Here is a 14971-nt window from a genome sequence, read left to right as displayed (position 1 = left end):
ATAATTTTAAATTGACACAGGACACATCAAATATTTCATTTTAATTAGGTTTTAAAGTGGGTATTTTTATCTTTGTATCTGTTTTACCAGGCTGTCAGCCGCCCTGAGTCCGTAAGGAGAAGGGCGGGATAAAAATTCAAACAAATAAATAAACAAATAAAATAAATAAAAAAAGTTTTTATAAAAAAAAAAACAGAGAACATACAACACTAGAGTTTTGATAGTAAAATCCATGTTTTAAAATATTTGTAATTGGCTAAGATTTTTGCTAAAAAAAATAATTGTCAGTTAAAAAAACCCACTGATAATCAAACATGTATCTTAGATAACAAATAAAAGTATTATTTATGAACTTGGAAGTCATAGTTATTATAGATTATTTTTCCAGGTATCTCAATATTACAAGCATGGATAATCTTACAAGCTATATAATATCATCATCATCATCAATTTTAGCCATTGTCTATCCACTGCAGGATGAAGGCCTCTCACGCATGTTTCCAACCAATGCGGTCCTGAGCTTCCTTTTGCCAATTGGGCCCACAATACTTGCTGATATCATTGATCCATCTTGTTTTAGGGCTCTTTCGTGGATGTTTTTTTCAAGTGGGATCCATTCTATGATTGCCTTGGTCTGCCTGCCATCAATTCTTCTTGCTATGTGACCACCCACACAAGCCTCTTTGCCTTGTCAAGGCCCCGATCATAGGAGACATAATATACTGGCTATATAAAAGTTTTAAATAAAATAAAATAAATTATAGTTATGTTTTTAAAACACAGTAGCTAAATAGGGAGGTTTTGATAATCTCTATTAACAGGCAATACCGCACATTAAAAGCATTTGCAGTTTGCAATGAAGCATCATTTTACTCACATTACAATCAACTTCCATTATCCACAACCTTTAAAGTTTCTTCTCTCACAGGAAGATCCATTCTATTCAGTTATAAAGCAAAGCCTATCCATGCCATAAGTGCAGCCTGTTACAATTAATGTTTGACATTTATACATCTGAGTTATAACTTTTGAAAGAAACTTACCACTAGACTGATTTTAAGAAACTCTATGTCAGGTTCTGCCAGTTCCTGCCATCAAAGACTGGAGGGAGAGGGGGAAGGGGACAAATGGACAATATGATTGTGTATATGATGGGAAATAGGGAGGGGGGATGACAAGTGATGAAGCTCAGAACCGGTTTGTACCAGAGCCACCAAGGCCATGCACCCTGAGAAAGGAATTACCCACAACATCTCTGTGCTCTCATAACATCTTGGTGAGCTCCGACTGGCAAAACACAGACTGGTCATAGGGAGAGAGGGGAGAAGGGAAATTTTTTTGTATCTTTTTCATGTGGGAAAACCTTAGAGTTAGACTGACTTCACTGCAACCAACACCTTTAGTAAAAGAACCTTTTGCTTCAACCTAATGGAGTCGAGGGTCTTTCTTTGTATAGAGTGGGGCAGGTCTGATGATTCCACTTCAGTAACAATCATGGATTGTTTAATTTAGCAAAATTAAATTATACGATCAGAAGGATTTATCATACTCAGTTACTAAAAGGAAAATTAGCAAAAAAATTCAGAGAAGTAACAGCCTTCACATTTATAGAAACTTCCAGAATGAAGTGAGATACACTTGTCAACAGATCAACTTAGCGTCATCCAAAGAAAACAGCATTTGATCTCCTAAATCAGATTAATATTCTGTTGGGTAATGCAAAGCTAAGAATGGATCATGAGAAAAAAGGAAGAGAGAGTAGCAAGTGACAAAGGATTGTAAACATAAGCAATGAAAGTCCCAATGTTAATATTACATGATAAAAATCTCTGTAGAATAGATGACGTTAGAAATGTGTATTCAATTTTAGTACTGCCTATTGCCAGTGGCTTCAAAATAGTGGTAACATGTCATATAAAATAACTGTATGAATTATAAGCTCCATTTTTTTCAGACTAATAGGCTGACTTTTAAATCAAAGAGTCAGGTTTTACCAATTTTTACCCATTAAAAATAGGACTATAAATCCTCTAATGTTCCTAATATACCGAGGAAGGAAATAAATATGTAAAATGGAGGAGAACCCAACCTTACAGTGACATTACCTCATTCCCATGTCTTTGCACCCTTCAGAGGATGAAAAAAATAATTTTGAAACTTGCAGTCTGACTGCAGGACTGAATGATTTGTTTATAGATAAAATAGTGGGAAAACAAAGCTTTGTGTATTGGGTGAAAGTGATAAGTATATCATAATTGAGAAAAGATTAAGAAAGATGATAAGATGTTAATTTGTGGGACATCATTAAAGATTAATATTTTCAATTTGTTGTTTCTAGTAGTTCTCAATCATTTTTTCTTAATTAAGTTTCAATAATGAGGTTTTAAAAAATTGTTTATAGTTATGGGTTTTTTCCTTTCCAGTTTTAGAAAAAATGACAAGATATTGTGTAAAGAATTATGAAATTGATTTACTGGTTTAAAGTATGTATAGGTAGTCTTTGATTTACAAAACGATCACTTAACAACCATTGCAGTTAAAACAAAACTAAAAAATGGTACTTGTGACTCAGATTCGAAGTTCCAGCACGCACCCCCAGTCACATGATTGCATTTTAGCACTTAGCAACTGGCCTGCATTTGCAGCTATTGGCAGCATCCCATGTCATGTGACTGCAATTTATGTCTTTTTTTTTGCTGGAAAACTGGCATTACCTCCAATTTGCAGCAAGAAACAGACAATGGGCTCACTTAATGACTGTATTGTTCACTTAACTGTCACAAAATTCATAAAATCAGTCACAGCCGCTTGATCACCAACATAACTATAATTTGTGGCTCAATCACTGTCATAAGTCAAGGACTACCAGTATATCGTTATCGTTATAGTTATTTCTAGTAGTTCTTAATGGATTTTATTAATTAAAAATGAAAGATGAAGTTTTATTATTTGGTAGTAGATAAAAGATATGTGATGAGGAAATGCCTCCCCTTCTTTTTTCTCTTTTTTGCACTTTGTTTTTTTATTGCTTATATTTTCCTTAGTTTGCATTAGTTTTTTATCTTTGTAATTTTAAATTTTAACACAAACTATTATTAAAACAAAACATGCAGTCTCAAACACAAAAAATTGTCTACTCTTGTTCTATGTGGCATTAAGCTAGATTCTAGAATCTCATTCTGGAAACAGAAAGGCAGGTTACGATCAGTCTGGTACAGCCACTTTATTGAATAGAACCTGGAAGGAGAGTCTGAAACAAAATAAAAATGTTAAGCTTAACTGTCTCAAATTGTATATCACTTGATGATTTATATCAACAAGTGGCAGGGCTAATGCTTCCTCTTCCAATTTATTTTCGTAACAATCCTGTGAAAAAATTGGCTAAGAAATATAGACTGCTGTGATGGAATCTCAACTTGACCCTGGATCTCTCTTATTTTAGGTTCATAACCTAACCACAGTATTACACTGTAGCATGACTTACTAGAAAAGCACTGGATTAACTATAAAATATAGTTTAGATTAACAGGAAAATTAAGTGACTTTTTTCTTGAATTAATTTTAAATGCTTGTACAATTTGCATGCCACTTCCTGCAAGATTAAGTTTTGCACAGTCACTATGAGTGGCTACGTAAAAGAAATAATGGGAATTGTAATCTCAGATACATACAGGTTATTAGTTTTTATATCTTCAGGTAGTGAAAAAACAACACATTTTATGATATTAACAAGATCGATTATATACATTCTATCATAATATAATGTTAGCATGTGTCAAATTAAATTCACACCTTATTAGAAACCAAATATTTGACCCATGTGCGACAAAAAGACCCCACTGAGTCAGCTTAGTAGATCTGATTATAATAAAATTGCTAACATTTTAAAAAGCAGAACAAAGCAGAATAGAAAAAATGTTTTAACATGGTTAAAAAAAACATGGCAGGACCAAAACAAGACAGGGAAGTGACACTCGCAAACAAGAGATAGCAGCCACAATAAATGAAAGGTACAATAAGTAAAAGATTTTTAAGAAAATGACTAAAACAAATGTATGGGAAGGTAAGAAATTAGAAGGGTATAAAAAACATAACACTCTACCAAAGCTCATCAGAATTACTGCTCCTGAAACTTTAGTCAAATCCAGATTTTCAGTCAGTCATGATGGAATATCATTTTACCCTGGAGGACCACAGAATATTTCTGATGGCATCCAGTTCAAATCAGGATTACATCCCTGCTTGAAACAGATGATGAATAAATGTATATATAAATATATGCAGGAATATATGGAATTGGCCAGTTATACTGCATGCTAGCACTCCTTTCTCCATCTGAGGGCAGAAGTCACAAATTCTCTCTTACCCAATTGCTCCCCTGTTGGAAATAAGGTTTCCAATTGCTGGGATGATCACCATAGAGGACAATGTAGCGTGTCACCCAATTGTAGGTATTGAAGGTCCCCTGAGTAGCAATGGTTTTTATATGTGCTTTCCTTGTCAGATCAATCTGGAGCCACGGATGCTTGTCTTGAGGATCTGGTGACCAACCACCCGCACCTGTACAACATAATATGAATAGAGAGATATAGAGGAAACAGCTTGGGATAGAAGTAGAAAAGGCTATATTCCTGATATAGTACATATATGCTGCCATTCTAAACTCTTTGCCATTAGTCTGTGCATTCTAAAGAATTACTCATCAACACAATATCCCCTTATCTAAAAGAGCTCAGAGAAAACACCAAATCCTACTTCCCTGATTAGCAGCACAAATAATGTATGAGAGACCAATGAAAAAATATATTATATTTAATTCTTTCTTTTCCTCTAAAAAAATTTCAGATAATTGTGTCCACCTAGTCCAGCAAGCAAACAGAGGATGGGGGAAAGTTTGGAAGGACCTTCCTGGATTTCTACCAGGTGCCATGGAAGTATGGTGTATAGTAAAGTGCCAAAGTCATCAATATCCACAATGAATGATGTCAAAGGCACCATTGTCTTAACCCCATCAGGTTCTGGAAAAGGTATAGAGAGTCATGGCCACAAAGTGAATCAGTTGTTGTCTGGAGTTCTGGGTCAATAACAAGCAATCACAATGATTGATCAAGTATGCTGGTATCTTCTGCTTGACTACTCCTGCTGTAAGCAAAGCAACTAACCAAACCAGAGAACTTTTATCCATGGTTTGTTTTTCATTAATTCTAGACCATGATGCCTGATTCATGTCTCCTCACAAGGCAGATTTGCAAAGGGGTTGTCCTTGGTTCCCAATTCAGGCTTGCTAGGAAAACAGTGGAACCAGTTTAGTGTAGTAGTTAAGGCATCTGTCTAGATCATGAATTCTAGCCCTGCCTTAGACACAAAGCAAGCTGGGTGACCTTGGGTCAGTCACTCTCTCTCAATTCTAGGAAGGATGCAATAGCAAACCACTTCTGAAATCTTGCCAAAAAAACTGGAAGGATTTATATGGGCAGCTGCCAGAAGTCCACACTGATCTGAAGGCACAAAAAAAAAAGAACAGCCATACAGCTCAATCTAGAAATAATGCTAAAATATAATAATTCAGAGATGGAGGCTTCCTGATTTGTTTAGTTATTCCTGCTATCAGAAGAAGCAAAGCAAAAGTAGCTAGAAAACAACTGCTAGGAAATTGATATTGAAAGCCCTCAATCCTAAAAGATTAGATTTTTGTCTTATTATGGTGCTTCACTATGTGGATCTTTGACTTTTGCACATACATGAAAATAGAAGGATAAATTATATCATCATGTTTTGCTTGGGAATCTCCTTTGAACTTTTTGAAATTTGTAATACAGAATTAATTTAGCTGTATATTATAGCAATGTTAAACTAGAGAGAATTAGGGGGGTGGGAGAGGCAGGATTTCTGCCTATTTATGTTTAACTTACCATAAATCCGAGCAAATGTAGCAGCACGGAAGATGCTAGACTGAGAGGATGCACCAAGATTCCAAACATAGAGAGGCCCAACCAATTCATAATCACAGCGACCTACAGAGGAAAATGGGAATAATTCATCTTTCTGGCCAAGCCAGGAGCCAATTAGGTTGAGGGTGGTGAGTATTTGGATCTAACCAAGAAAACCAAGCTGCAGGCAAGATTGGGAAGTAAAAAAAAAAATTCCAGAAAGTGGCCATAGGCTCCACTCCCATACTGCTGCCAAGAAAAGTACATAAATGTATCCATGAAATCAGTAGGTGTCAAGCACAACTTGAAGGAGACTTACTTTTTAGTCTGTCATTACATTGCATTACGCAATATAGATTTCCTCAAGAATGAAGCATGCCCCATATAATACTTTTTCTAGAAATCAGTGGGAAGAAAACCAAAGTAATTTGGTGTGAAAGCAAAGGTTTATGTCTGTCAGTGATGGTGAAACAACACAAATATAACAGCAGGCTGAAATTATCCAGTACCTGTGCTGTCCATCGCTCCCTCCCTCCCTCCCTCTTCTCCTGGTTGTTTTCCCTCGTCCTCTCCTACTGCAGAGAGTGGCTGACACGCCCTTGCAGGCTCTGCTCTTGCCTTTATCTGCGGGAGAGCAAAATGAGGAATTCTTTTCTCATCCCTCCCTCCTGCCTATCTATGAGACATCAGAAAAGGAGGTAGCAAGGTGTTATCACAGAGAGAGAAAGAGAATAATGGCAGATTGACATATATGAGGGGTTCAAACAGTAAATGAAGGACACAAATAGGTGGCCATCTGATCCTTCACCCACACTCTAGAAATTTGCTTGAACTGCGTAGAATCAAGTCCTCCTCTGCAAAAACTGGCACAGAACTCTCCTTCTTCCAACAAATGCCTTGAAAGTGAAGTAATGCAAAGTCAACAGAAGTATCTACATAGGATGCTTAGTGAAGGGAAGAAAAGAAATGGTCCAGGAATGCTTACCATTTTGCAGAGCTTGGGCAAATAGGAAGAGGATGGGAAAGGGAAGCTGCCAACTAGAGCTCCAGAATAGGCCTAATGTTTTACAAGATCCTTTGTAACTAATATTGATAAAGAATTCACAGCACTCTTTCCCAAACCAAGATATTTTGGGACTACAGCTAACATTGCAAGTACCATTCTCCATAACTAGCACAGGTGATGGAAATTATAGCCCCACACATTTGACAGTCGTCACTTGCTGCAAAGAGCCTGGAGTTGATGTAAAAGAGAAGGGTGAGGGCAAACCAATATAAACCCTGGTGCCCTGCAAACCATCCCTGGAATGTTGAGGCACACCTTTTATTGGTTTCTATTCGCACGGGAGAGGCCAAGGTGTAAAAGCCTCAGGCCTTTCCTAATGGTTGACCAGAATGTCAGCCTCAACCCTGAGCCCCACCAGGTCAGCAATCAGGAATACTCCCCACATCCACCCATTTCCCCGCCCCGAGATCAGACTCCTTGCCTACTTCTTCGGCAGAAGAGGGAGGAAGCTATACGTTCTTCAAGGGGAGCCTGAACCGTATTTCGGGTCCCTTCAGCAACCTAGGGGAGCAAGGTCTCTGAGGAGCATCCCCACAGTTGGTGCAAAAGCAAAATCCCCACCTGCTTCAAATGCGCCGCAGTCACCCCTGTGCTAGGGACAGATGCCTGAGGCTCACCCTTCCCCACCGCAATATTTCTTCCTTTCCTCCCAGCCCGACCCTTGTTGCCGCCGCAATGCAGCTAAAAGCAGACGCGCTTGGTCCCGGGACACTCACGCTTAAACCAGCTGCAGTTGTAGAGATGCAGGCAAGCCGCGAAGAGCATCACTAAAAACTGCCGGCTGCCACCCATGCTGGAGCTGCAACACCGCACGACTCGCTACTCTCTCCGACGCCCGGCCGCCTGGCCGCCGACCCACGTGTTCTCCGCCAGCCGCCGCCTGCTGCCCGGAGCAGTCAGACGCGCGCTCCACTGCGGTGGTGCGCCTGCGTATACCTCCCAAGGGGGTACCTGGGGAAGTAGTTTTTGCTAGCTAGAATTAAGAGCACTCTGCGGTGGCTCAGAAGCGCTCTTCGTGAACATTGTCTTCCAACAAGTTTGTAAGGGCTATTCTGCCATTTTTCTCCACAAAATTAAACTTTCCCAGCTTTTGGGTAGGGTGCTGAGATTAATGACCTCCCAGTAAGTGGCATTTTGATTATCATGATTCCAGTCAATACAGTATTATATTTGGAAGCAGAGTGTTATGTGGAAAACTGGAAACCTTCTATATAAGTGTAAGGTCTCAGTCCCTTACTTGAATTTGAGATATCATATCAGTCTAATCAGATAACCCAAGCAGAGACTTCTTGATCGAGCAGCACTTTATTTGATCAAATTAAGCAGCTGGGCGGCCAACAATCTGGAACGCTGGCAGAGTTACGTCCAGAAGTGCCACGCCTTAGAAAGTTGGTAGCATTGCTTTATAAACTTTGTTAGCCAGTGAAAATCAGACAACAGAGCCATTATATCATAAGAAAGACATCAATCATTCCTGTACACACCCTTATTCCCTTCTTCAGTACATCCCATCCATGTACACGTTTCCTACACTTGCATGAGATTTCCCTCGTGCAAAGGCAGATTACAAAAAGCAAGAAAGCAACAGTTAGACTACATAATTTCCCTTTGTTCCAGGACCTCTCATAAGAAACAAATCTTCATTGTTTTTTCCTGCCTTTTGGAGAATTGCTCAGGATGGTATATAGAGCCAATTTGGCCTAGTGGTTATGGCACCAGGCTAGAAAGTAGGAGTCTATGAATTTCAGTCCCATCTTAGATATAAGCTGGGTGACTCTGGACCAGTCACTCTCAGCCCAAACCACCTCACAGAGTTGTTGTGGGAAAAATATAAGGAGGAAGAAGTGTTCACCATCTTGAGTTTATTTGTAAGAATAATAAAGGTGGGGAACAAATTAAATTAATAAAATAGATTGTGCTTTTTCCTCCCATTTGTCCCACAACATTGACCCTGTGAGTGAGAATGAGAGTTGTCCGAAATCACTTGGTAAACTTCTATGGATGCATTAGAACTGATGCCAGTCAAAAGGTTCAAGCACTACAACACTCTGGTTCTCTGGGGTATCTGTCAACTCATTATTAAATCATTGAAAATGATAACATACTGTGGGAAGAATCCAGAGAAAGAAATATTTTGGGAAATATTAAAAAGGCAGAATATATTTTCCAAAAGGAATAATGGAGAAGATCTTTAAAAAAGACAGAAACTAGCCCCCAGAAATCAGCCCAGCCCCTAGGCAGAAGCCAGCTTTTAGAAATGCAAATTCAATAATCCTTTCAGAAAAGTTGGAGCCTTCCAGCTAGAAACTGAAGAAATTAGGAAGACAAAGACCCCTAAAATCTACATACCCCCACCCAAACTCTAAGACAGGACATAATAGGATAAACCCACCAATGCCAAAAGGGCACACTCAGACTCAGGTCAAAGTACATGACACAGGAAATACAAAGCCTCAAATAAGAACAGGAAACAACCTCAAGAGCCCCAGAAGGTATAAAAACCCACCACTCTGCTCCGTGTGGTCAGTTTTTCCAGAGGCATCTTTCTGGTTCTCCTCTTCTATAAACTACAACTTTCTTTCTAACACAGTCTCCATGTTGTTTATTCCCGGCTTGGACTGGGCCCTGATGAAGATTTTTCTCTCAACAATACCCAATCATATCCTAGTTTCATCAGTTTCATTTCTGGATCTCTTTAGTGAGGTGTCCTCCAACTAAAATGGCTAACAGTGCTAGCAGTTTTCAAGGGCATCTAGCAAAAAAGAAAGAAAAAGAAAAAGAAAAAAATATTTTATCTGGGTGGTACAAAGCCTCCATTTTACTGACATAGTTTTTTTTAAATCTTTTCTCTCTGGGTCAATAACCCAGAGGGTATTTCAAAGACTAACAAAGCCTATCCATTCCATCTGGGCATTTTGAAAATCTTATATTGCTATCCCGTCATCATTTCAATGTAATTATTCATATTAAAGATTGAAGACACTATCTAAAAAGGAAGGTGGGAAAAATTATATGTAAATCAAATATTTTATGTATTCAATTAACTGATTCCTCTATCTCAGGGGTGTCAAACTCAATTTCATTGAGGGCCGCATCAGCATTGCGGTTGCCTTCGGGGGGCAGGGGTGTGTGGCCAGGGTGGGTGTGGCCTACTGGGTGGGCGTGGATGCAGTGGGTGTGGCCTACTGGGTGGGCATGGCCAGCTCTACATTGTTCGCATCAAGGGTGCCTGTGGGGACCTGGGCAGAAGTGGGACAGATCTGAGGATCTCTGGCAGAAGGGGGTGGAACCGGGGCAAGCGCCAAGGCATGGTCCATTTCTTCATTCCTCACAAAGGGTGACACCTCCCCAGCATGCACCCAGGGGTGGGACCGACACGGCGGGGGCTGGTTCCCTGCTGGTTCCAGACAGCCTTGTGGAGCTAAAACTGAATGCGTTTCAGCATAGATGGCCACCACAAAATTTTACATTGGCTCCCGGCCGGCCTGGGCCAGGGCCAAGGCAGTGGGGGCCGTTCCCTCACTGTTTCCAGGATGGCTTTGCGGACCACATGAAACCAGTTCGCATCCAGCCCCCAGGCCTTGTGTTTGACATGTCTGCTCTATCTATTCCGTTGCTGTTATTCTTGCTGTTATCATATTCCAGGTCATCCTTTATAATGAAATAAGGTCCAATTTGTAATGCAAGTGTGTCACATTAATACTTACTTTTAAGAGACCAACATTAATGAGGAAATACATTCTTTATAAAAACCATCGGTGCTTTCTCACAGATTTCGTATAATGATCAAATCTTATAGCCCTGGCCAACTCATTTGAATTTTTAGCATCTTTAATGTCTCTTACTTATTCATTCATGACAAATACTGTTTCCATTTTACAGACAGAAAAAGCTGGGAATATGTCCCAAAGGCACTTTTCCAAAAGAGAACTGGACTTTCTTGATTTTTTCTTTGAAAACATTTAGAAGCTTATTCAATTTAGGAAATTGCCTTTGGGAAAACACCTTTGGGAAAACCATTACCTGGATGATTGAAAATCTCCACAGTCAAGCAGAGACTATAAAGATGTTCCAGATTGACTTGTGTTCTTGCAACCTGGTGGTTAGCTTCCTTCCTGTCTGTCCTACACAGTCACAGTTTAGCAGGCAACAACTAATTAGTTGATTCATCAGACTGATATGACTGCACCAGTTGGAGGGCCTGCCATTGGGCTTGTTGCACAGTCCACGTGATTTAACGAGGAGAGGAAGCGGCCAACAGCAGCACAAGGCAGCAGACTGGTGAGGCAGTCAGGGGAAGCGACAGCGCGAAGCAATGCAAAGCAGCAGACCAGTGAGGCGGCTGGGGGCAGAGCCGAGGTGGCGGGTAGTGGCAGTGGCAAACTGGAGCCCTGTAGGTTACGAAGCAGCGGGGGACCAGGAGGCCTGTAGATGGTGGGTGGCGGCAGTGGCAAACCAGAGGCCTGCAGGCAGCGGTGAGGCAGCAGCGGAGGCCTACAGGTGGCAGCAAGGCAGCAGTGGCAAACCTGAGGCCTGTAGACGACAGTGTTTTTGTTCTTTCAGAGGACCGGGAGCCTGCAGCTGGAGACAAGGCAGCAGCAGCGAACCGGGAGGCCTCAGACAGCAACAGCAGAGGACTGGGAGGCCAGCAGGTGACAGCATTTTTTTTCCCCTGTGGGGGAAAACACCAAACCCATGGAACAGGTGACTGATACCATTGTGATATCCAATACATGTTCCATGTATGCACTGATGCCCAAAGAACACCCAAACTACACATGCATCAGATGCAAATTATGTGAACTACTACAGGAAAAGGTTAGGAACTTTGAGGCAACTCCAGCCAAATTCCAACATATGAAAGAAAGCTCCACCCAAACCAAACCCAACAACGAACAAATAACTCCCAGAGGACCTGACCCTACCAATAAACCCTTGGAGGAAGACAAATGGAGGTGTGTCATACAGAGAAGGAAACACAATACTCAAAGAAAGAAACATCATACAACAAACAACCCCCTTCTGCCCAATCCTGCCCAACCAGAAGCAGCCCCTCTAAAACTGACCAATCGATTTCTCCCTTAGACAGAAACATGCAGACCCACAACCCTCCCCTCAAAGAAGACATGCAGACACTTAGCAAAAAAAAACAACTTTAAAATCCCCCCAAAAGTCACTTCAAATATCCCTTAAAAAGCCATATCAACAAACACACCTGAGATAAACAGAAAGGCACCCCAGACTGCAGCACCCCCAAAAAAGAAAGGAGAGTGTTGGTAATAGGAGACTCTATCCTTTAAGTAACAGAACCATCCATCTGCAGACCAAACATACTATCCAGGGAGGTATGCTGTCTCCCTGAAGCAAAAATCAAAGACGTGGCTGAGAACCTTACCAAAATAATTAGGTCCACAGATTACTATCTCTTCCTCCTCCTCCACATCAGGATGAACGACACAATAAACAACCTGAGTACAATAGTGAGGGATTACAAACAATTAGACAATAAAGTCAAAAAGCTAGGAGCACAAGTAGTATTCTTATCAATGCTCCCAACACCCATTGAGGGGAAAAAGAATCTTAGAAATAAACCATTGGCTAAAGGGTTGGTGTCGCCAAGAAAACTTTAGTTTCCTGGATATGGACTGCATTTCCTACATGAAGGACTCTTGGCAAGGGATGGGCTACACCTCACGAGAATGGGCAAAATGTACTCGGAAAAAGACTGGCCCAACTCATCAGGAGGGCTTTAAATTAAAACTGAGGGGGGAGGGTGACCAATCTCTAGAACCTCTAGAACCCAAAACCAATCACAAATCCCAAGAAAACAAATCAAACAACGAAGTAGGCAGTGTTGACAAAAAAAGAAAAACTCAAACAACAATCAGGAGATACAGGAAACACCCCCATGGACAGGCATAAAAATCGTAAATGCTTATATACAAATGCTCAAAGTTTGGGGAATAAACAGGGCAAACTAAAAGCAATAGTACACGAGGGAGGGTATGACATAGTTGGCATAACAGAAACCTGGTGGGACAAACCCCTTAAATGGAATGGACTGATGATGGTTACAAATTGTTCAAAAGAAACAGGTCTACAAAAAGAGGAGGGGGAGTTGCACTACATGTAAGAGAACACTACATATCTGCAGAAATGCACATGATCCAAGACAAAATCTCTCCAGAATGTATATAGGTCAATATAAAAGAAAGAAAAAGTGACATTGCCATAGGTATATATTATAGGTCACCCAACCAACCAGAAGAAATAGATGAATTCTTTGCCAACCAATTAACAAATGCATGTAGGAAGCATACTACAGTAGCAATGGGAGACTTCAACTATTCAGATATCAACTGGGAGACAAACTCTGCAGTGAGCGGGAGATCAAACAGATTCCTAACCAACCTAGCCAACAATTTTGTCACCCAAAAGGTGGATGAGGGAACTAGATGCAAAGCTGTACTGGACTTAATCCTTACAAACAGAGAAAAAGTGATAGAGGGAATCGAAATTGGCAGAACCTGGAGTGAAAGTGACCACATCATACTGGAATTTAATATAAGGCAAACACTAGCAATAGAAAACAATCCAACCAACATCCTAAACTTCAAAAGAGCTGACTTTAACAAACTCAGAGAGAACCTAGGAAAGATCCCATGGATGAAAATCTTAAAAGGGAAAACAACCCAAGAAGCATGGAAAACCCTAAAAAAAAGCGATCACAAAAGCCAGACCAGCACAATACCACTTTTTTTATTCAAAAGCTTTATGATGAAATGGTACGTAATCTAAAGCTGTACAGTCTACTTTTTTTACTACTTAACCCCCCTCCCCCCCGCTTGTCCACTATTTTTTGGAAGCAGACCTGGCAACCCTAATTGCACCACATCTTTCACAAATCCTGGAGCACCAGGGAAGTAGCTGAGGATTGGAAAAGGGCTGATGTGGTCCCCATCTTTAAGAAAGGGAAAAAAACGGACCCAGGAAACTACAGACCAATCAGTTTAACATCAATATCTGGGAAGATCCTAGAAAAGATAATAAAAAAACAGATCTGCGAACAACTAGAAGCAAACAAAGTCATAACTAGCAGCAAGCACGGGTTTGTTAAAAACAGATCATGCCAAACCAATCTTATCTCGTTTTTTGATAAAGTGACTAAACTAGTAGACCAGCAAAATGCAGTGGAGGTAGTATACTCAGATTTCAGTAAGGCATTTGACAAAGTAGACCACAACCTATAAATTGGCAAGCTAGAAAAAGGTGGAATAGACAACATCACCACCAGATGGATCTGTAGCTGGCTGACAAACCGTACTCAATGAGTAGTCCTCAATGACACTACATCCACATGCCGAAAAGTAAGCAGTGGGGTACTACAGGGTTCCATCTTAGGCCCAGTACTCTTCAATATCTTCATTAATGACTTAGGTGAAGGAATTGAAGGGGAACTCATCAAATTTGCAGATGACACCGAGCTGTCAGGAGTAGCCAACACCCCAGAAGACAAACTCAGGATCCAAAAAGATCTTGATAAACTCGAACAATGGGCCCTATCCAACAAAATGAGTTTTAATGTGGAGAAAAGTGTAGCGCTACCTCTTCAGAGGCCGCCAATGCCCAGGCCCTCCCGGCCACAACCCCCCTTGTCCAGCCTTGCGGTAATGTTCTTTAGAGATCGGTGAGATGTCTTACAACCGGAACTCAGGCAGCATTGATGGGTGGCAGGCTCTTCTTGCTGAAGCAGGACTTTCAGGCACGAACTTAACTGGTCACAATGGTTGATGCCCCGAAGATGTATGTAACAGCTCAGGGCTGCTTTAGCAGCAGGAGTAACAAGCCCCTGAGCAATCGTTCAGAGTCCGATGAAATGGGGGGGGGTAAACCCTGGCTCCAGATGGTAATAATAACAATGACGGCCAGTATGTTATGGCAATGGCTCATCCCCCAGGGCAACTCCCCCCACAAT

The 14971-nt window shown here is 40.8% G+C and overlaps 1 protein-coding gene across 1 annotated transcript in view; it reads right to left on the bottom strand.

The window, feature by feature from the left end:
• CNTNAP1 (contactin associated protein 1) overlaps positions 1-7788 on the bottom strand; it is a 98700-nt gene extending 90912 nt beyond the window's left edge. The window contains exons 1-3 of the mRNA XM_015831529.1: positions 7713-7788; positions 5913-6014; positions 4367-4560 (exon numbers count right to left, since the gene is read on the bottom strand). Coding sequence (XP_015687015.1) covers positions 4367-4560; positions 5913-6014; positions 7713-7788 — 372 coding nt within the window. The remainder of the gene's footprint in view (positions 1-4366; positions 4561-5912; positions 6015-7712) is intronic.
• Positions 7789-14971: the final 7183 nt, after the last annotated feature.

The sequence above is a fragment of the Protobothrops mucrosquamatus genome, unplaced genomic scaffold (assembly GCF_001527695.2).
Source record: "Protobothrops mucrosquamatus isolate PMUCROS unplaced genomic scaffold, P.Mucros_1.0 scaffold_257, whole genome shotgun sequence".
Lineage (NCBI taxonomy): Eukaryota > Metazoa > Chordata > Lepidosauria > Squamata > Viperidae > Protobothrops > Protobothrops mucrosquamatus.
Note: the sequence above shows the minus strand (reverse complement) of the source record. Positions and strands in the feature narration are given on the sequence as shown.